Raw genomic sequence first — 24,507 nt, 5'->3', positions numbered from 1 at the left:
TTTAGAAATTTGAAAACTTCATCAATCTTTTATTGATGGATAGTGATACAAAGACTATTAGAAAAAAACTTAAAAACAGTTATATATTGGTGATTGAAAGTTTGAAACAGTATGATAAAAAGAAAAAAAAAATCAATTTTATATATTTTTGAGATGACAGTTATTGATGAGATTTTTTTTTACACTTAAAAGATGAACGTGATTTATGGTTATGGCCTTATAGTTTTTTATTTTTTATTTTTTTATTTTTTTTAAAAAATTAATTGAGAAGGGTATTTTGGGAAAAGTTAAATTTATCAACCAAAAGGCCCTTTCTTCTTTATATAGTACTATAAATTTTTTTGGGGGCTGATATCAATTTTTATTTTTATTTTTTTTTATATTTATTACTAAAACACTATTACATATATTAATGGACAAATTTATGACTCGTCAAATAAACCAGTCAAAAAAAAAGAAGAAGGGTCAAACTGTTAAACAAATTAAAGTAATAATTAATCAGATAAAATAAGTTCCATTAGCTAAGATCTATATCCTCAAATGATAAAAACTACTCTCTCTTTTTATCAATGCAACCACTTTGAACCGGACAAAATTTTATGCGGTTAATTTGAATTTGGTAAAATATTGTTTAAGTTAGATTTCACATGGCACATATATTTATTTAGGAACATTATTTAAAAATATATTACTCGTAGTAAAATAAATAAATAATATAATAGCTAGAAAAAAAAATGGAGAAAGAATAAGACAAGATTATTAATTATGAGAACATAAGTATTTTTTTGTAACACTTTTACGCTATAAATGACAAATCTATAACTCATATATAGAGTTTAATATTTGACGTCAATTTCATGATGCAAATTAACACAAGACTAACAGCCAATCTTTCCAAATATGCATCGCTCAACTATGACTATAAATGGTAGGCTACGCACCCACGAAAAATCGTTGCAAGCATGTGATGAGGGTTACCATGTTTGTCTTCTACTTCAACTATATAGTTTAGAAATCTTTGAGACTCAATATTTTTCAACTCAAATCTACTTTAGATGTTACAGCTGAAAATCTATAATCTACACGGGAAGTTTGCACATACAAGGAACCTAATGGAGCATTCTAACACTTTAAGTTGAGACACACTTTTGTTAATTAGACTCTTTTGGTTCTTTCATAGTTTTAACTATAGAATTAAAGCATTGTTATTACTTCATAATATTCCGTTATTATTTTCGAGACATTATTGTAATTTAATGAAGTAATACTTGTAAGTTTTATATATCAACGTACTTCATTTTTCTTAAAATTGTGCTATTATTTCTTAAAATATCAAATGTTTTCCTTGAGTATTTGCGTATGTGCAATTATTGGTCACAAGTTGGCAATCATGATACATGAGTAGAGAGTATCATAAAAATATTACGTAATAAACATGAAATATGAAGAGATAAAAACCAAAAATGAGAGATAGTTTGATGAATATATAGGTCATGCAGATGATCAAATTCAAAAATGGGGCATGTTGTGCACACTCAAATGTGGCAAGAGGGACACCAATTAACTTTATTGTGTATGTATATATAAGGAAATCTAATTTGCAATTGTGATTTTCCTTGAAAAATTATTTTTCATTGAAAATGTTTCACGTCAAATTATTTTCCTTGGATTAATTGGTAACGTATTTAGGCATGTGTGAGGTGGAGGTGAGCGCTATCAATATTAAAGTCTGTTCGTTATCTTTTTAGTTTTTATTTTTTAAAAAAACAAAAATCAAAAGTAGAAAACTAGAAAAAATAATTATAACTATTTTTGTTGTCAGTTTTCTTAATAACTTTATTCTATATATTGTACAATATATGATTTCAAAACTCGGGTTCATTTGGTATCGCTATGGACCTACGGTTTCCTATTTTTGGTTTTTTGTTTTTGAAAATCATATGATATAATGAATACAATATTAGTCAAACTTATTAAAATCATGATAAATTTGAATATTGACAACCGATAAGTAGAAACATTTTTTTTTCTTGTTTCCTATTTTTGATTTTTATTTTAAGAAGACAAAGAAAACTGAAAATAAAATACGATGTCAAACGAGCCCGCAAATGATACCAAACGGGCCTTAGTGACGAAAACTCCACGTCAATCATTGTGTGTAATACTATTCAACTTCAATTGCAGGCCCATAAAATTAGAATTGAAGCTCATTTCTTTTTTATGGAAGTCCATAAGACCAAAAACCCAAAGCTAAACCTTGATATTCTCAATGAAGGCCCATTTAGTATACTTCTTCTTCCAGACAATCTGAAATTCTAAAGCAAGGCCCGATTAGTACTGTGTACTATATTCGGGCCCTCTATCATTGGCCTTTTACATCTGAAAAAGCAGCTAAATAGTCCAATAAATCTTGTTTATAAAATCAAGATACTAGCTTAACGTTTTTTTTTGTTCCTTTAATATAAATGAAAATTAAGGTACGTGGTCTGACACTCTGATCTGAATTTTTTACAGCTTAGTAATCTTAATATTAATGACAGTTCGAATTACAAAGAAAAAAAAAAAAAAACAAACAAAAAAAGCTTTTGGAAATAATCTCAATTAAATTAAAGAAGTTCATCTTATTTAAAATCTACGATCCTATAAATGCAAGCTCATAGCAGCAAACAAAACTGCATGTTATGATGCTATCTTTTGAAGGGGTGCAAACAGATGGAAAAATTACACAAAAGGAGACTTTTACAAGGAAGAACCCACCATTCCACCAACATCTAGCTATTAGAGTACACAAGCAACATTCAAAAGTAATTTTGCTTTCAACATTTACAAGTACGTAGTAACAACTTTTGGTTGTATATAAAACTTACAAGTATTACTTCATTCAAAAGTAATTTTGCTTTCAACATTTAGAGTACAAATTTGAGGTTGAGTCCAAATCTTGTACAAAACAATGTCATTATCCTTTTGGTTGTATGAACTACGAAAGGTCGAAGGTGGTGTACATTCAGTAGTAGTGGATCCGGGTTGTGAAAGATTAGTGAAATAGTGCTTTAATTAACTAAAAATAAGTCGATGAACAAACCCGAATTTATTGCATGAGTTTCTATAATGCTTCATTTTAGGCACATAGATGCTTAATAAAAATTATGATTTCAGGTTGAAAGTATATATCACCTAGCCTTAAAACTTTACTAGCCAAAATTATTAACTTTCGTGGAATCTTTGTCTTATAGAATCTTTGACCTTTATATGGTAAGTAAGAGATACCTTGTGTTTCCGGGTTTTTTAGATGTCTTGCGGGAGAGTTACAATACCAAGACTGACCTTTGGACGCCTGTACTTGCAAAACAACGGAGACTCCTGTGGGTGGGAGTTCCGCCTCCGACGGTCAAGTTAGAACGTGTTCGGATGTAAAAAGTGCGGAAAGTAAAGGGGATCAGACTCCTCTCGGAAGGAGAGTGATCATCCGGCTGCCTGAGACAATCTCAATATCCGAGCCTTAGCTCTCAAGTAGCACAATTAAAGCCGGCGTTAATGCTCAGCGAGTAATGTACGCGTGTGTTTAATGATTTATGAATAATGTTTCTCCGAGGGAACATCTCCCTTTTATAGGGTCTCGATATATGTGCCACAATACTAGGTTTTCAGAAACCTGGGACTGACTGGGCTTGCCTAGGTATTTGGGCCTTTAAAGACCATTTTCCCAGTTGGCAATCTGCCTGCCACGTGTCGTGGCCTGATTGGTCCACCTTGGACCTTTCACAAAGTGACACGTGGCTGACTCTGGTTGGTCCACGTGGATGACACGTGACAGGGTTTCATTGGTTCACGTGGCGGGAGAAATCCCCTAATCACCTTGCATTCCCTAGTACATTTAGATTGATTCCTGGAGAAAAAAACATTTGTTGAAAGTATAGAAAGAAGCTTATATAAATGAAATGTTCCTTTCAACAAGTACCAAAAAAACCCACATTTTTCCTAGAAAGGTGAAAGCTTATCATTACTAGAACTGTTAGATTCTTAGAATCTTCGCATAATTTATATAGTGGGCTGTCTTTAGTCCTTAATTAATCCCCAAAGACAATTATAGTGAAGGAGGGGCTAAAGCATGAATGAAATGGTTCCAGGAATCAAGTTGGGCTCCCGAGGTGTCATGGGCTAAAGCACCTTGATGTATAATTTTGTCAGGTCCAAAAATGTATTGCTGAGGCCAAATTTGAAGTAAGGCTATTACAATTAGAGGTGATAAAAAATCCGGTTGAACCGTGCCTTAACATTATATCTTGTGCTCAAACCCACAAAAAGTAGGGGGGCTTATCGGGGGCCGGGTTCGGGTTTTAACTAAAATTCGTTTTTAGGCTTGTCCAAACCCACCCTATTTTTGGGCCGGGTCAATGTTGATTGATATATGAGATCTCACACGGTGATAATGTTTTTTTAGGTATATGATAATTAACCAAATTAAATGGTGTACTGGTCTATCACAATTGTACATTTATACGTTACTATACATTATATATATTTTTTTTTTGAAATACGGTACTATACATTATATACAATAGTTTTCTTTAATTATTGTGTTTGAATGATAAATTATCTTTAATTATTCAATATTTATATCGTACTATACACTTGTTATAGACACAACCTATATATCGTTAATATAGTACAAGTAGATGTTGCATGTGTGATGTAATAACTCTTGCTCATGTTGCTATATTTGCTATGGTCTACTTTTATTTCCAATGCTGTACTTGGTTTCAAACCACTTTATAGCGTTATAAGTTTACAACCTAGCTATATAGGGTAGTATAATGAAAAAAATAATAATAAAGCATACACTAAATGAGTCAACTTTCTAAATTAAGACGAATATTCCCAATTTCGAATGTGTCAACAACTCAACAAGGAGTCAAATCCTATTTCCTAAGTCTGAAAAAGTGAGAACATAAAATGCAACCATGCATGCATGTCTTAGTATCTAAGGATTATACAACATGTATGGCAGACACCAAGTGACAAATTTGCCATGATATTCTCCTAATTCCATGGAATTTGGGATTGGTATAGCTTCCCAGTTCCCTCTACCTATATTACCACCTTTCGCAACTTAATTGGTGAAAATTTTCATGCATAATTTACAAATTATAATAATAAAGATATTATAAAAAAGGAAAGAACAATTATTATTAATTTTATTATTATATATCGGAACATAAATTTCTCAAATACTCTGTATATTATATGAGAGAGTAATAATATAGTTTTGAGTGAATGGCTAAAATGTATTAAATCGTGAATGAATGTACGTAATTAATATAACAAACTAACAATGCATGAAAGTAGACCTATAAGTAAATCATATGCCGTACTATATCTTATGGTTTCAACTTATTATGCAACCACCTACATAGACTACATACTACTCTACTAGAGAATTAGAGATATGTAAGCATGAAAGCATTCATTTATAAAGAAGTGTGAAAGATAAATGCCCAATATGATAAATTCTGATACGACAATGTAATATAAATCATTAGAGTGTTTTAAAATGTTAAGGAAAATTGAATATTTCATTATTATACTGCCTATGCTTGTAAAAATAGCTGTAAAATTTGACTTTTAAAGGTTAAAATTTATTAACTTTGTTTGAAATTTTAGATGCATGTATTATATTGAAATCAATTATTAAGAAACAAGCAACATGAATAGAAATCTTTATATGTAATACTGTAATCAAACTAAGTCAGTCATTTGTTAGCTTTATAGCTAAAGAATTCTTATAAATAGATTAATTTAATCAAATTAAGCTTTATCAAGTAACAAATGGGAATATTCTAGACATAATCTAAATAATTTCATTTGAAAATCAACTTAATAAACGTATTATGATCCTGAGTTTATTTTGGAATATTTCTTGTTATTATATAAGTTGTTTGATTAACCAAAATGATAATTACTCAATACAAAGTACAAATATTTATATGTCGTAGAACATATGTAGGTACATACATACATAACACGGTTACTAAACTAATTAGTTACTAAAGTGTTCTAGGAGCATGTTACATGTCCCACAAAACTAGAAAACTTATAGTTCATTTGACCCCTTCACCACCATATAAATTGACACTTCATTCAACTTCCTCCTCGATAATTATTTCACTCGTCAAACACCTTCATATATTACTTTTTAATTGGGTTTTAAGGCCGGGTTACCAAGCTCCTATATTTTCTCTTCTTTCACTCTTTTTTCAACAATATTTTGGATAGGATTAAGAGCTTAATTAACACCCTCATCTTATAATTATCCTCATTTTTGGATAAGAATATAAGTATCATCATATCATACCCTCTTAATCTTCTACTAATATCTCATTTCTCTTCTAAAACTATCCTATTTATAATTTATACTAAGTAAAGAGCAAAGTATACTCGTATTTGTTTGTATTTCTAATCTTTTCCAAATTCAACATGGGAGAAGCTTAATCAGTATTATTATTATTATTATTATTATTATTATTACTACTACTGTTGACTATTATCATATGGACCCTTTAAAAGAAATGGCAGCCAAGCTAGCACAAGACCCTCACCCGCAATCGCCATCGGCGAGGCGGGTGTGGGTACCCGGCCCGATGATAGTCGGGGCGGGCCCATCGGGCCTAGCGGCGGCGGCATGTTTAAAGGAGAGGGGAATCCCTAGGTTAATCCTAGAGCGGGCCCAGTGTCTGGGCTCGCTCTGGAAACTCCACACCTACGACCGCCTTCGGCTCCACCTCCCGAAGCAGTTTTGTCAACTACCACACTACCCATTTCCACAGAGCTTCCCTACATACCCCACCAAAGAGCAGTTTATAACCTACCTTGACTCCTACGCCACACACTTCAACCTCCAGCCCATGTTCGGGCGATCCGTGGTCAAGGCCCAGTACGATACGCGCCACGGACTGTGGCGGGTACTCGTATCCGGGCCTAAAAAAGAAGTCGTGGAATATGTGTGTCAATGGTTGGTAGTGGCAACGGGCGAAAATGCGGAACCATATATAGCCGATATAATAGGAATGGAAGAATATAAAGGGGTAATAATACATTCAAGTGAATATAAGAGTGGAGAAGAATATAGTGAAAAGAAGGTATTAGTAGTCGGGTGTGGTAATTCGGGTATGGAGGTTTGCTTGGATCTTTGCAATCATAATGCTTATCCTTCCTTGGTTGTTAGGGATTCTGTAAGCATTTCTTTCTCTCTCTCTTTTTTCATTCATGATTTATTGCTATCTTTTTTCTTTTTGCACAAATTTCAACGAGGATTTAACAACCATCACGGAACTCAATATTGATTGTTTATCTAGCATGATTGATTGATTGATGTAATGGTGTTAGAGATCAAAATAGTGTTTAATCTAGGTTAGAGGATTAGTTAATCTGTGATATAAGGAGTAATAATTTTAAGATTTGAAATATTGTAAGAGTTGGGATGACAATTACTACTCCCTGAGGTCCGTGAGGTAGGGCACGTAATAAAAATGAGATTCTTAGAGTATAACAGAGTGAGATGTGAAGTATGTTACATACCGAACTTTCAAATTTCATCAAATTTAAATTTGGTGTTTGGCATTGATAATACACCTCCTTTCTAGTAGTTTTTTTTTTTCCTTGAAATAATTATGCTTTAAAGGAATGATTTTAATTAAGTCAAACAAGTGTGACATGCATCATGAGTATGACAAGGTAGATGAATGATCCAAGTAACATGATATTGGAGTATTACTTCAAATTCATGCTATGGTTTGCATTTCAGCTGCCACGAATTGGTTTGGTTAGGAAATGACAATATTTTTTTACTCCAAATTCATGCTATGGTTTGCATTTCAGCTGCCACGAATTGGTTTGGTTAGGAAATGACAATATTAAAATTTAAGTTTGTTTAGAAATGATGATTAGTGTTAGTATCGAGCATTATTTTGTTTCTTTCTAATCTGTCTTTCACATCGGTGTTATTGATTGGATATTTTTATTATTCGATAGGACCGTCAGTTTTATTTTAATTCTTTCTGAGCTTAAGATGGACTTTTACATAACGAAAAAGAAACAGGGACCAATACATTTATTTTGATATATTGTTTATTGGAAATGGTTTTTATATACTTTCAATGTGCTAGCATGTTGATTCTAGATAGGAATATGCACAAAAACTTAACCTATCTAGTTAGGAATAACTTTTAAGTCCAAACATACCAATTACCGAAAGATTCAATGACGAGTTTCCATGTGTAAGCGGAATAATTTCCCATTAAGGTCATCTTAATCTACTAATCTCAGCATTAACAATAATTCATAACCTTTTTGTTTCGAATAGTTTCTTTTTTAGGATGGGATGACGACCAAGTACACCATATTTTGTCCTTTCAAAAAGAAGACCTAATTAACAGTTTCATTATTTTATTTTTTTAGATTGCTAAATATATTATTATTATAATAAATTTAATGGTTGAACTTTTGCAGTCTTCTTTTATCCCAGTAAACTTCACTTTCTTGGAGGTCGTTTGCATGCTTATACATCTTCTTATTAGTCGAATCTGCCTTATACTTTTTTACTGACAATTTTGGCCTTCTCCAAATTAATCTACATGCATGTTACATTTGAACAAAATAAAATAATTTCAAGAGTATATGACTATCGTATAATTGTATATCATGTGATAGACATGGGGTTTATTTGGCAATTGCTGGTTGACTATTGACTTATTTGCTTGGCTTGTTTGACTAGGTGGAAGTATTAGACTATTAGCTGTATGGATTGTCTTTTTAAATTAGTTGTTTAAGCTGGTTGTTTACAAAAGTAGTGTTTGGTAAAATTATTTATGGTTATTAGCACTTTATTAGTGATAAAGTGGGCCAACAAGCCAATAGAAAAAGCTATTCCTATTGGCTTTTGGCGGAAAAGTCAGCTTAAAAGCCAACTACCAAACATATTTTTTGGTTGTTTGACCAAACTAAAAAGCCAAAAGTTAGGCAAAAAGCCAATTGCCAAACACCCTCATTGCTTTTAACTCTTACAAATAAATTTATGTACATTTGATTTTATATAATATCCTTATTTTCCTCACATTTGACAAATTTATTGAAATAAAAATAACTATATATCTCGAACACAGGTTAAATCTACTAGTATACATAAAAAACATACTAATCAAGAGTAAAAGTGCAAATATTCTATTGTATAGGTTCAAATATCCCATGAGATTTAAGCAATGCACTACTTCACCGAGCACCAGGCCACCTCAATTTGTGGCCAATCATTGTTTATACTTCGTATAAATTAGTATTAATATTATGCATAGACAAATTAAAATTCTTGGATCCGCAAGTGACTCTTTATGTACATGTAGGTCTACTTTTTTGTTATTAATTGCCTTTTGTCTCTTTTATTTTTTCCATTTAGGTACATATACTTCCACAACGAATGCTTGGAACTTCAACTTTTGGATTGTCAATGTGCTTATTAAAGTGGTTTCCACTGAATTTAGTGGATCAATTTTTGCTGCTAATCTCTCGATTAATGCTTGGTGATACTGCCCAATTTGGCATAAATAGGCCGGCAATTGGCCCCCTTGAATATAAGAGCATCACAGGAAAGACTCCAGTGTTGGATATTGGGACACTTACTAAAGTCAAAGATGGAACTGTTAAGGTTTGCTCTATACTTTATAATTTAGTTTAATAAGATTAGACTAATGAGATAGGAGATTAAAGCAGTTGGTTAACTTTCTGACTACCAGGTGTAAAGTCACAGGTTGAATCTCACCAACTATTTTAGGAGGGATTTTCTCAAAAGTCCATCCTCCTAGATAACGAGTGGACTACTTTGGCACTTTCATACAATACGTGTTAAATAGCATTTTCTGATAGCGACTGACTTAAATTTAACATAATTTTATTTTCTAATCAAAACTTATATAGCACTCAAAACTTATTTTAGGTGAATTGACCACTAAATGATTATCCATATGAACATGTTTTCAAAAAAAAAAAAGAAAAAAAAAAAAATCCATATGACCATATCCCTTTTTAGGTTACATTTACCATTTTTATGAAATGTAGTTTCCAAATATATAGATTTACTCACAATTGATATCAAGAGATAGATAGTGAAGAACTATAAGGTGATAATCAAAATCTTTTGCATTAGAAAATAATATGAATATTTAATAAAGAAGGCGTTCATGTGACAAATTATAGTACTAGATCTATTAAAGAACGGAGGGAGTAATGACTAGCTCTAATGAAAAGACATGGATATATGTAGATAATTACTATTTTTAATCACTATTAATTCATGGTCCAATTGAGCTAGCTCTAACTTTATTAAATCTTATACGCACAGGTTTTTCCAGCGATTAAAAGATTAACACGTCAAGGGGCAGAATTTGTTGATGGAAGAATGGAAAATTTTGATGCTATAATTCTTGCTACGGGTTTTAAAAGCAACGTACCATCTTGGTTAAAGGTTAATATTTTATGTAACCTTCAATCTAGATTTTGCTCCAATTGATCAAAAGTTTTCCAAATACTTGTACAAAATTAATGCTTACAATTTTTCATATACAAAGCGAGTACCTTAAAATACTACTCCGTAAAACATATATGACTATTATATTTAAAACGAATAATCGACACACATATAATGATATTAATGCAAAGTTTTATAACTTTTATACCTTATAGGATACCACTATGTTCTCTGAAAAGGATGGATATCCGGTGAAACCATTTCCAGAAGGATGGAAAGGTGAGAATGGATTATATGCCGTAGGTTTCACCAAACGAGGCTTGCTTGGTGCATCTCATGACGCGATAATGATAGCAGAAGACATCGATCGAGATTGGAAAACTAAAGCAAAACAATTGATGCAACAAAGATCAATCTTTGAGTAAGTATAGAGCTCTACATAATGGCAAACTATGGAGTAACCAAATTTATTGTTAGGTAAATTTACTAGGGCATCGATTTTGTGGTTTCTTGGTAATGAAGCATTTCATGATTCCATGTAAATATTTTTTTTGTATATAGTTCTAGAAATGCCCTGGGTAGGACAAAATAGAGAGAGTTAGGAGGATTGAATGAATATCAAAGTAGATATTCTTCTTCTTATCTTAGACTTAGACTAGTGCATATATGTTTCAAGACAATTGTGGAATTTGCGTATATAAGAACTATATAAATATAGTATATGTTGCCATTGAAATTTTGAATTTAATTTTGTTCAATTTAGCCTCAAGTAATTTACATTATGTACCATCAAAAGTATATATATTAATGAATAGTGCAACAGTTTTTCGCACATATGATATATTGATAATGATGTCTAGAATGCAACTTTATAGTATCAATTAAAATTATGAAACACTAATTCTATGACTAAAATTCAAATTTGGACAGTGAAGTAAGTGATAAGTTAAGCATAGTTAGTATTTTGTAATTAATACATTTTAGGTGAAATCCAATATTAGTATTTGAATTCTATTTTATGACCCTTATTTTTCTTGATGATACCAACATATTAATAGCTCCAACATAAAAACCTAACATTGAGGCAAAACCACAAAAAGTACAAGAGAAAGAATACGTCAAATATCTCACCCTCATTTATAATTTGTATTGTCTTTGTAATTTGTGTACAAAAGGTCAAAATTTGTACGAAGTATATTCCAACCACTATGTGTAATTTGTACTCTGTATGACCTACGTGGCGCATCTGAACACAAAATTAAAAGAAAAAAAAAAGTTCAATGCCCCCCCAAAAAAAAAAAAAAAAAGGTCGGCAGTGGAATAAAAGAGGTGAGGGCAGAAGGATTTGATAGAGAGAGGGAATTTATGTAGGAAGAAGGGCCAATTATTTGTTGGGCCCATGAAGCTGGACCTTTCAGCCTTTCTCATATTTATAATTTTTTTTTGATTGAATATGAAGAAAAACCTTTTGAAAGTAACACTTTGATGTTGACCTTAATTTTTGTACAATCTAATCTATAATTCATTTATTTCCTTCTTGGTCTGAATAAACCCCACTTACTTGCATATTTCTCCTAACCCTAATTTTCGACTGTCTTTACTTGGTATTCCACAAGATAATATAGATAGTTTTATCTAGTTTTACTTTAATGCATCGGGTTGGAAGTAAATAATTGCATATTTTTCATTCTCGATTTCAAGTTTTTAACCATGTTTGGTGATGTATTTACATTATTTATCCAATTTATAATGATTGTTCAAGAAAATACTCGAGTTGTATTCCTTAAAGATAATAATGACTGTCCAATTTTGCAACTGTTCTTGAAATCCAAATCCTTCTTTTTAGTTTAAAATTAGGACATTTTTGTCATTATTTGGCTCATAATAAGCTTATAAGTATCCTTGTTGCTATCCAAAATCAACATACTTGAGTCATGATCTTATTTGTGGTTTTTTCCAGTGTTGTTACTATCATAGTTAGGCACATATATATATTACATAAATTATAACGAAAAGAAAGTAGTAGGACAATGGAATTTCGCACATGAATTAAGCATAAGTTTCATGACATATGTTACATAAATAATAATCAATCAAGTTGTTTTGACAAAGAGCACAATTTGGAGACTAACAAGAATAGTAATATTAATTGTGGTCCGCATAATTGAAGAATGAAGATGAACATTAAACAGCTAGCTATTGACCTAGTGAATCAGTGATAAGGCTGCAAACAAGGACTAATAAGAAGAGAAAAGGACTCTCCCTACTAGGGGTGTACACCGGTCCAAAACCGGACCGGACTTGGATCGGACCTGTTTGGACCGGGGACCTGAATTGGGTAATTATGAGGACCGGGGACCGGACCTGAATTAACAGGTCCGGTTCCGGGCCAGACCTGAAAAATCAGGTCCGGTCCGGATTTGGACCTGAATGGACCTGTTTTGTGTCTTTTTCGTTTTTTTTTTTTTTTAATACAAAACCTGTTGGACCTGCATATGGACCTGTTTTGTGATTTTTAGACCTGTTGCATAATTTAATAATTACATACAAACCAAAATTATCAATTACAAAACTACATAAAGTCTATAAAGTCCCGATTCTCAAACACCAAAAATACAAATGAGTCCACCGAAAATACAAATAAGTCCACGAAAACTCATAAAATTACATAAATTCTCTTAAGTCTCAACTCTCAAGTACTAGGAATACATAAATTCTCCAACGAGTTGTTTTCCCTTTGATCGCGTGATTCACACTAATGAGTCCACGAAAACAACTTCATCGTCTACATCGTTAGATTCACCACGTTGCACCTCTAAATAAAATACAATATAGAATATATTAATGATTGATAACAATGAAATAATAAATTTGGTGTAACAAAATTTCAAATACATAAAATTATTACTACCTTTCTCTATTTCCTCTAACTCTTTCAAATTTTCTTCCACATCAACAATTGGCACTTCCTTAGCTCTAAGCCAATCTTGTGTGCAAAGTAACGCTTGAACCATCTTCAATACAAAAATATTACACAAATATGTATAAACAAAGTCATATTAAGATATAAACAAACTTGATTTTATAAAATAAAAAGATAACGATGCATTACCTTAGGAGTTAAAGAACTCCGAAATGGATCTAGAGTACGACCTCCCGTACTAAAAGCAGATTCCGATGCAACGGTCGACAATGGGATGGCTAGTATGTCACGTGCCATGCGATTAAGAATCACATAACGCTGACCATTCTTACCCCACCATGTCAATGCATCTTGTTCTTCCTCCTCCGGCCCTAATTGATCATTTAAGTACCTATCCAACTCACTTATCGCATACCCACTTGTCCCCTTCAATCGTTTTGCTCTTTCTTTTAGTTTCCTCACATAATCGGAACCCACTCCTTTACTATTATCAATATCCATTGACATATTATCTCCACAATCTGGAATATTAGAAGTAGCATACATTTTTCTATATTCCTCAAATAAAGAGTAAGCGAACTCCTTCACATCATTAGCAAGTTTTGTACCCTTTTCCGGTCCATGCATATCCGTTAGTGTCAATTCAACAATGACCATCTTAGAGTGAGGGTCGAGAAGAAGAGCAACATAAATGAACTTATTCATCTTATCCACATCCCCCCAATACTTATCAAACTTTTTTTTCATTGCAATGGCCATGGCTTGAAAATTCAAGTCCTCACTTTGTTCCCAATTATTCAACATATCATACATAGAAGCAATTTCTCCTAAACCTTTATTAGCTGTCACATAATGGGAACCAGAAATTCGTTTAGTTAACAGATAAAACCCCCCTAGAAACAAAACCAACCTCTCCACTTTTTCCCAATCTTCGGGTTCGAGAGGCCTTTCATTGTCATTCAAATCCTCTCCATCAGGAAGAGATAACCCACTAAAAACACGTCGAAACTTCAAAGCCGTTTCCAACATTATGTATGTGGAGTTCCAACGAGTGGGGACATCAAAGGATAAAGAAGATTTTGAATCTATGTTTGCTTTTTGCACAAGATCTTTGAATCTAAGTATTCTTGCAGGGGAATTCTTAACATATTTCACAACATTTCTAACTCTATCAATGCACACACCATGTTCTCTAATACCATCCCACACAATTAAATTAATGATATGAGCAATGCATCTAACATGAAGATTTTTTCCATCATTTATACATCCTGTTCTTCTAACCATTCTACTCAAGTGTGCACAAGCAACATCATTTGAAGAAGCATTATCAACAGTGACAGTAAAAAGTTTATCATCAATACCCCAATACTCTAAACATGCCTCAACTGCTTTTCCAATAGCCTCTCCTTTATGACTAGAAATTGGACAAAAATTTATGATCTTTTTATTCAATTTCCAGTCATTATCAATGAAATGAGCTGTAAGACACATATAATTAATTCTTTGTATTGAAGTCCAAGTATCAGTGGTCACAGAAATTCTTTGACATGTCTTAAATATTTCTCTCAATTTCTCTTTTTCACTATAATACAACTTTAAACAATCACGAGCAATGGTAACACGAGATGGAATGTGAAATTGTGGACATGCAACTTGCACAAAGTGCCTAAAACCGGGTTTTTCCACATGCTTAAATGGTAACTCATCAACAATAATCATGTGAATCAATGCCTCTCTAACATCATTCAAGTTAATAATCCTACTCCCACACTTTAATTCACTACTCTCATGTTCTTGATCAAAATACAATTTAGTTTGCTTTTCTTTGCCCTTTTCTTTTTCTATATTAATAGGATTACCGAGACATGATTCTGCATGGTTTTTAACATTTTTTGAACCATTAAGATTACCATCAGCAGCAAAAGTTTTAGGACAGAACTTACATTCAGCTCGTAGTTTTCCATTCTCGACGTACTCTAAGTAATATTTCCAATACTCAGCTTTCCTCTTACTTTTTCTGTTCCATATATATTCCCGCCCCGCTTTTAGCTTCTTATCAGGAGGCAAAGTAGATTGCAATTCTTCCATATCCTTTTCAGAAAGTGGCTGTGACGTTTGTTCAGAAAAAGAAGCAGACCGTTTGGATTGAGAGCTCTCCATCTACAATATAATTATATACAATATAAGTAATTTTAAAGTAACAATTATATACACATACCATTTTATAAAAAAATTTAAGAGCAACTTACATTGCAAGAATAAGAATCCGTGGTTCCTTGACTTCCTTCACTCCCTGCAAGAATAAAAACAAAAATAAGAACCCCTGAACTACACACAGGTTAGCCAACTTATTTAATCTTAATAATCTGAGTCCATACTTTTAGCAGCCTAGCAGGAATAAACACAAATTTTAAAGTATAAGTTAGCTTAAAAAGTGTCCATATATACACATTAGAAATATCAATACACATTAGAAATACTTTCAACTTTCTGAAATTTATGTTAAGAAAAAAATGAGAGAGGCATTGCCCACACAACACAACCAACTTTCTGAAATTTATGTCAATACCCAGATCCACCACTGCCCACACAACACAACACAACCAGCTTCATTGGCAGCCCCACCCCTAGCCGCCTTCCCTGACACTCCAACCATGGAATCCACCCCACAAATTCCATTCCCGCCGGAATAACCTCACTCAACCACTCCAAAACCCCCTCCAATCCAAAACACCACCCAGCCACCCCGAAAACCCATCTCCACTCTCGGTGACCCTACCAGCCACCACGAAAACCCCATCTCCACTCCCGACAACCCCATCAACATTCACAATTTTCCATCCAGCCATCCCAAAAACCCCAGCTCACCACCCCAACCCACCCCACCCCACCCCACCCCACTGCCACCCCTTAACCCTTAACCCCACACACCAGAACCGTACCACCGTAACCCCACCATAACCCCACCCCAACCCACCCTACCACACAAATTTTCGCACTAAATTAATCTTAATAATCATAATAAACACAAAATTTCAAACTAAATTTCGCACTTGAACCCTAAACCCTAAACTTCTTAATTCTTATGAACCCTAAACTCAAAAAAACCAAAAAAAAAAAACAGAAATTCGAAAGAGATGAACTAAAAATAAGAAATTCAACATGCAAACATCAAACAATCATTAAAAGCAATTGAAAATTTGAAACAAGAATAAACATATAAATTCTCACACTTAATTTATTATTTCGAATTAAAAATACCAAAATTATAAGCAAATACTTACCAGATATTATCGGTGTGCATCGCCTGAGAGAATGAGGGAGGTGTCGGCAGTGGGCGGTGGCCGGAGCGAGTTGGGACAGCCGGACAGCCGCGTTGAGAAGTTGAGATTGAGGGAGGCTGAGAGTTTGGGCTTAGGGAGTTAGGGTTAGAACTTAAAAATATGAAAGAGATTGAGGGAGGCTGAGAGAATCAGATATTTTCTTGTTTTTTTTTTTTTTTTTTTTTTTTTTTTTTTAATTACGATTTCCCGGGTTTCAGGTCCGGACCTGAAAACCCCGGGTTTGGACCGGGTCCGGACCGGGACCGGGAACCTGGATTTTTAAGAACCGGGACCGGACCTGAATCAACAGGTCCGGGTCAGGTCCGGTCCGGTTCAGGTCGGTTCAGGTCCGGTTTCAGGTCCGGGCCAATTTTTGTACACCCCTACTCCCTACAATATGTGACCACTTGTAAATTGTAATGTGGACACATTATGAGTTGTGATTATCTAGCTCCTTTTCTACGTAAGAATTCGTTAAATCAACAACATAATTAACCATCAGAATAACATCTCCGATGTACCAAGTACTAGTGTACTTTGAAGTATTTATTTAAACGGAAAAATTAGTAACTGAATTGTTAACTACTCATACATATAATACTGCATTATCTCCTCAATTTCAAGAAACAAAGTTCATAAATTACCATGTTAAATTACTCCATAGCAAATAGCAGAGTAACATTGTTGTTTACCAAGTTACCGTTGAACATAGACAAACAACATAAACTAGGTTATCTTTGTATTCATTACAAAGTCCCTTCATCTAATAATAAATTAATAATGTATCATAGTGGAAATAGTTGAAATTCAACTTTAGAAATTACAATTTTTTTAGGCCTTCAATGTTAAGAATAATTAGCACGCATTGTTAAACTCAAGAGAGATTGGAGAAAACGGCTTAAGCTTGTATTGATATTCACGAGAATATATATAGTACATTACAAGGAAACCTAACTTGTCTAAAACTCCTAAAAGATATACATGACAAATATACAATATTAACATGAACCAACGGACTTTCAATACGCATCGATCTTAATCGTAAATATAATGAAGATTAGGCCGTTTTGTCATGCTTTTCTCAAGCCCCAAAAATAAGCTTGATTTATCCAATTATGTATCCACTATCAATTCAAAATCTTATACACCCACTAAAAATTGTTCTACTTGCATTGTGTCTAACACATGATTTTAAATTAAATTTCTTAGGAAACATATATTATGTGATTTTAAGTTTATTATCGATTATCTAATATTATTATGTGATTTTAATTGATTTTTTGGAAATAACTACCTACTATTGTTGTCGTTTTAGTAATTACCACCTATAAGTTTTTTTTTTTTTTTTTTTTTTACCACCTACTATTTTTAAAAACATGAAAATTTCCCACCAAATTTCCGAAGTCCTCATACATGACGTCATCATGCCTTCTTCTTCCTCGATTCTCATGTTTTTCAATGATTTTTTTTCAATATAAATTAAAATTAGATTAGGGAAAAGCATTTAGTAGTCGATTTAACATAATTCAACCTCACACGAACATAATTAAGTCACTAATATGTGTCAATTATAATTTGTTGTTCTTCATTTAGGGTTTATTCCAAATTTGGGGAATTTTTCAAACTGAGATAATTTTTCAAATTAAGCATTATTTACATTGATTAACTCTATATAGAACTAATATATATGCTCAATTTAGGATTGTAAATCATAATTTAAAATAACGTTTGATTATAAAATATCCCTACAATACATATGTACCCTAATTTTTCATATCAATAATTAGTAATAATTTCTTAACAATAATATCAATTTCAGTACTAATTGAAGACATAGTACGTTTAATTGATGCAAACTAGTCCCAATTTCATAAATTAATCACTAAATAACAAACTCCTAATTTCATTTCAAAATCCTAAATGATGAACACCATCTTATAGTTAGCCCCAATTTTGTAAATTAATTAGGTACTTAATTTAGTGGTTTGTTTGCATAATTTGGATTTGTAATTCAAAAATCGAAGAACAAGGTTAGAAAAAGGAATAAAATTGAAAAAAATCCATCGGTGGGGCTCACAATGACGTCATGTAGGCAATCAAGTGGGAAATTTTCTTTTTTTTTAAAAAAAAAATAGTAGGTGGTAAAATACAAAAAAAAAAATTTGTAGGTGGTAATTACTAAAACACCAACAATTATAGGTGGTAATTGTCAAAAAATCCGATTTTAAATTAAATTTCTTAGGTAAGAAATTTCTGTTGTAATAAAAGGTAGTGGCCTGGGTAGATAAGGGACTTGATCAGGCCTTGAGGGTTACTAATTAAGACTTAGGTCAAATCGACATACATTACTGTATAATAGACATCTATGGAATTGGAAACAAATATGAATTTTTTAGACAGAAAAAACAAAGGTTAAGAGATTGAACATGATTGAGATTGGACCATAAAATAAAAGTGGTAGATATCTATATCTCTCCTTAAGTTGTCATAATTGATAAGATATATCAAATCCTGGGATTATGCAAGAGAGGTATGGTTCGTCTTTAGTACTTCCTGTTTAGAAGAAGATTGTCTCATAAAAATGTTTAAAAAGGAAAAAAAAAATACTCTTCTTGTTTCCTAATGATGTTTTGAAATTTAAAAATAAGAAAAAACATTTATAATTAATTTTGACATAAAAAAATCAGTTAATAAAAAATTAGTATAATATTAGTCATTTTAAGGATGACTACCATAGAATTTTTAACCGATTGGTGGGGCCAAATTTTCATCATTTATTCCTCATATTTAGGTAATTTGAAAAATAGATGATTTAAAGAGTTTATTGAACTTTAATAATGTGATTTTGAAAAAGCTAGTCAACCTAGCTTTTTGTAAGAGCTCTCTGTGTAATAAGCTATTTTGGTGTTTGGTATTCCATAAAATATGAAGTAAATGATTTAATAAGTTAGATAAAGCATCTAATGCAACCAAATAATCAAAACTTTAATAGAGTCGACCACTAGCTAGTTAATTAATAAATAAAATTTTCCTCATTTTGACTGGACACATGTGTCAACAAACTAAACTATGTAACCGTTATGGTTATAAAATTTAATATTATGAAGAGGTACAATGTAACCAACGATGTCAAAGACAATATAATTCTAGCTCTTTGCTAAATTAAATGTTATGCAAATCTTATTTTGTTGATTGCTCACTTTTTTCTGTTGTCAAATTAATCATAAGATCTCAAAGTTTCTCATTCATCTTCCACATATATTTATACAAGAATATATCTTGAGGAATAATCAACCTATCAAAAGATAATATCATACAATATTACAATATTTCCTAAAATATTATCATATAAGATATATTCTATCTTAACATCTGTAGTCTGTAAATATATAATACTTGTTATCTATCGTAAGATCCCCTCTAGCATTGAAGGCAATATCAACTAGGATTGATGGAGTGCAACATAGACGAATCTTGAAGCAATTTGAGAGATAGATAGTAGAGTGCATGCATAGGGCTATGCATGATTGTTAACTACTTTGTATTTATGTAATGGCACAAATACTAGCTCAGAACTTCAAAAGAATTCCTATAAATTCACATCGTCATGACTACTCAATATAATATATAACCGGCTAATTTAATTTAGGTCAATATAATTATACAATGTACATATGTGAATACTACACCTAAAATCATAGTAGCAATTAATGCAAAACAAACATACTTTAAGTTGAGAATTTGTTGATAGTAGTACATACAATTAGATTACGATAGACAAAGGAAAGAGGGGTCCAAATGCACGTGATTTCCACAAGGGTTATACCAAGTGTTAAATGTTAAACTTGGTATGTAGTAGTAAGGAGTTTCATCACACTTTTCATGTATGAACATAAAACTTTAAATTACTTGGCAAAATGTGACCCGAAAACTAATTCTCACCCACCCACCCGTAGAAAAGCTAGATGGTAGCTAAGACTAAGGACCATAAAATTCAATACTATAGCATGGTTCATCATGTGCCGTTGGTACGGTACGTTTAAGTTTTAACCACCGTGGTCCATATGAAGAAAATTCTTTCACTATATGTGATTGACTCACTCCCATAATTTCTAGCGATTAGGTCCCCCCCCATTTGCTAATTTGGACGATTAATCCAAGGTTTGAGATAATATATTATACTTATTATATACAACGAACAATCTCAAAAAAGATGCGTTCATTCTGATTATCTGCGGTTTGAGACAATATATAAACAAATATTTTTAGAGGTATAAGCATTCATAAACTATTCTTAAGAATTCAAAAAAGAGGCAATTACATTAATGAAGATAAATAAGTAATTAAACATTTTAGAAAGTGTTATTGTCCAAACACTTTATAAAAATTATCTCAAACTTTTAAAAATTTAGGGATTATTGCTTGAGTTTACTAAAGGTCGAGTAAAGACAAAGGACAAACTAACTCATCAATTCGAAACAGTAGGCAATAGTTGTTATCAATTAGCTTAGGTTTCAAGTAGAATATAGATCATCGTACTTATATCAACTTGTTATTACATGATTGAATTTCGAAACCAACTAGCTAGTTGAAAATGGTCAAATAATTAAATCACAATCAACACTTACCATTATAGTTTTTGGCGGAAGTTTGGAAATTAAAATACGAGAAGATCAAACCAGTGAACTTATGATTTGATACATATACAATCAACTTGTTATTGAAATGGAAAGATGTTAAAGTCTCCAATATTCATTACTTTTGTCGACGATTTTGGTAAAATGCATCAAAATCAAATTAGTTGTTATTGTAGCACAGGACACTAAGGTGATGAATTAAATTCTTCAAGGAATTTTAAGACGGATTGACCTAATTAAAGATATCCAAATTGTAACTTGGTTTTGCATCACATCATTTACAGCTTACACTAACGGTTTATTGCATGTACGTATCTTATTTAACTCAAAATACAAATATATCAAATGTAAGTTATATTCATTTACGTACAATAATTCATTTTGAGTGTTACATACATGTTAAACTCTTAAAAATTGTAGAATAATATTTTTTCAGTTCCACAAATATTGCAATAAGGATGAAATTACGCATTCCAAAACACATTTTATATGCTAAATATCTATAATTATATAAGAGTAAAAATTATAAAAACTTGATATTGTGAAAGTATTTTACGAGACGGATCTAACAAGACCCCACATGACTATATTTTACTTTACGTATAAATCATAATATGTGGTCAAACAAGTGTGATGAGTAGTGTAATAGTCCAGTTATTGCAATATTATTAGAACGGAGGAAGTATAGCTTATAATCTCATATATGGAGAACATTCTTATTACTTAAAACTTACTTATAGATATGGATTAATACAGGCAAAAGTATTTTAATTTTTAACTAAGGAGACATTAAAGTTATAATAACCACATTTAATTGGAAAAAGGAAACAAGAACATTAGTTCTTGAAATGAACACAAACGAGTTCTTGTTTCTTAAATCTTAAACATAGTGGAGCTCTAGTTTCCTAATAATTAAACACATTACTAAGTCGCGGCATATAAAAGATTCAGCAACTTTTGTGTGCGGCTGGTCACATCGTGTGGCCAGCTGACACACTAAGTAACCCCTAACCGACGAGTAACCTGTGACCGAGTAATTCTTGACCGACTTAGTAACCCCTGACCGAGTGAGTAACCCTATACCACTAACAAAGTAAACCCCATAATAGTTGGTCATACGGTGTGACCAGCCACATAAAAAATTTTGTGTAAAACATTTATTAATTGTAAAGGATGTGGTCGATCATTCAAAATATAATTGCTCAAATTAAAGACATCTTTGAATCAAATGTGATCGATCATTCAAGACAAAAATAGAATTACTCCGTATTAGAGATTATAGAGAGACTCGGAGTTCGAGGGGCCAAGCATATTCCCCAACTACCAGTTTTGTATGCAACTAGCTTTCCTAAACTTCCCATATAGTAGCTCTTTGGATTGTATAGTAACAATCACATAGATAACATTCAAAACGTGGCATACCTTATGACCCATCAAATGATATTTTTTTAAAATATTGCTTCCATTGAAAAAGGGACCAATACAAATCAAGGTATTTGCCTTGAGAAATCTATCACTTTTATCACCAAATTTGGTACAAAGGTAAAGAGGTCCATCCCTACCAATTAGGCTAATATCCCCCAAAATGAAGGGCAGTGAACGAATGAATTAAAGAGTGTGGGAGAAAACGTGGGGATCGTATCATTAACCCTTTATTGCGTCGGATGAAAGGGCCATTTCATGCAGGTCTTCAACCAATAAACCCTTCGCATTTTTTCTTAAGGGAAGCAACGGTAAAGAAGAAGACGTACCAATTTTTCAGAATTCAACCAAGAAAAGTGATGATCAAATTTAGAGAACTAGCTAGCTAGCTAACCCCTTCCTCTATTTATAATAAAATTGGATCCAAATCATTGTTAAACTGCAAATTAGATGGTGCATGCAAGTACACAATACTTATGGTGCCGAGGCTAGGCCAGTTTAAAAACAACAATCTTAATAAAATAAAACAAAACCTCTTTTAAAACTAAGTATTTTATGAAAAATATAGTCATTTAATTAACTATGTTCTTAGTTTGAGTTTGAAATATACATAGTATGTTCTTTTTGTTTGAGTTATTTACTTTATTATATATGCTCTTTTTTACCATACAAGTTTTGGTGCACTGGAGATCGTGGCCTCGTGGGGAACTCATCTTGTGACTTTGGTTCGTACCCCAACATCTACATTTGCTTGGTGTAATAAAGTGATTCCCTTACCCACTCCTTTACTCTCAAGTATTGACCTGCGTAGTTAGGCTGATAAACCAATAAGAGGTGATGACTTAGTTGGGTCCTTTATATATATATAATGCTCGCTCTTATCATTATGACCTATGTTAATTATGTTGTCCTAAAAATAAATCGAGTGTACAGTGAACAATGTGCACTCGAGTGTATAAAAACCCAATTATTAATTGCGCATTTTAGATAACTAGCTAACCTCTAGATTTTGATATATGAAATTAGCTTAGATCTAAATGCATACGATGCATTCTGCAAATTTCAAACAAAAAATTATTTTACTGTAATTGAAAGAGACCAAAGAGTATATATATGAAGCAAGAACAATTTCTACCGTATATTTTGTATGGATATCAAAACTTTTCAAAAGTTGACATATACATTGTATTAAACAAAATTCACAAATTAAAATTAAATACGAAAAATTAAAATTAATTTTATTACCAACCGTATAGCTTTTTATTTATAGGGAACCCTTAATGAGAGGGCTTAGGCTATCTTACAGTACCAAAAATAAAGCAACCGGACCTGTTATTAATACTACAAATGCAACGACTAATTTTGTAAATTTGTTTTTTTTGTAAAATATCATTCATTATATCAATCATTTTTATCACTAGCATCTGTCTTTTGGACACTCATCATTCCACATGTTATGGACGCTTTAACTCCGAGGTTTTTGCCTTGCCCTAGATTTATGTTGTGCTTAAAATGGCTAAAAAAAATAACAATAACCAACTAGCACAGTATATATTTAACTCTTCTCTATTAAGTGTACGTATGTGAAATTGGACATAAACTGAATAGTACCTTGATCAAGCAAACAGAAATCGATCTGAGCGGTCTAGTTCCAAGTTTATGAAAACCTTAATTAAGGGATTCAGA

General features: G+C 32.2%; 1 protein-coding gene across 1 annotated transcript; it reads left to right on the top strand.

Moving 5' to 3' along the window:
* Positions 1 to 6,452: 6,452 nt before the first annotated feature.
* LOC110707797 (indole-3-pyruvate monooxygenase YUCCA2-like) lies at positions 6,453 to 11,230 on the top strand. The gene is made up of 4 exons (XM_021885844.1): positions 6,453 to 7,229; positions 9,446 to 9,694; positions 10,388 to 10,510; positions 10,729 to 11,230. The coding sequence occupies exons 1-4, from the start codon at positions 6,549 to 6,551 to the stop codon at positions 10,936 to 10,938; spliced, it is 1,263 nt and encodes a 420-aa protein (XP_021741536.1). The 5' UTR covers positions 6,453 to 6,548; the 3' UTR covers positions 10,939 to 11,230.
* Positions 11,231 to 24,507: the final 13,277 nt, after the last annotated feature.

Source organism: Chenopodium quinoa, unplaced genomic scaffold, assembly GCF_001683475.1.
Source record: "Chenopodium quinoa cultivar QQ74 unplaced genomic scaffold, ASM168347v1, whole genome shotgun sequence".
NCBI lineage: Eukaryota > Viridiplantae > Streptophyta > Magnoliopsida > Caryophyllales > Amaranthaceae > Chenopodium > Chenopodium quinoa.
The sequence above is the reverse complement of the archived record's forward strand: the minus strand, read 5'-3'. Positions and strand labels throughout refer to the sequence as shown.

Coding starts and splice junctions, on each gene's coding strand:
- LOC110707797 (XM_021885844.1), top strand. CDS start 6,549: ATGGACCCTTTAAAAGAAATGGCAGCCAAGCTAGCACAAGACCCTCAC. Junction 7,230..9,445: donor CCTTGGTTGTTAGGGATTCT/GTAAGCATTTCT, acceptor TTTTCCATTTAG/GTACATATACTTCCACAACG. Junction 9,695..10,387: donor TCAAAGATGGAACTGTTAAG/GTTTGCTCTATA, acceptor TTATACGCACAG/GTTTTTCCAGCGATTAAAAG.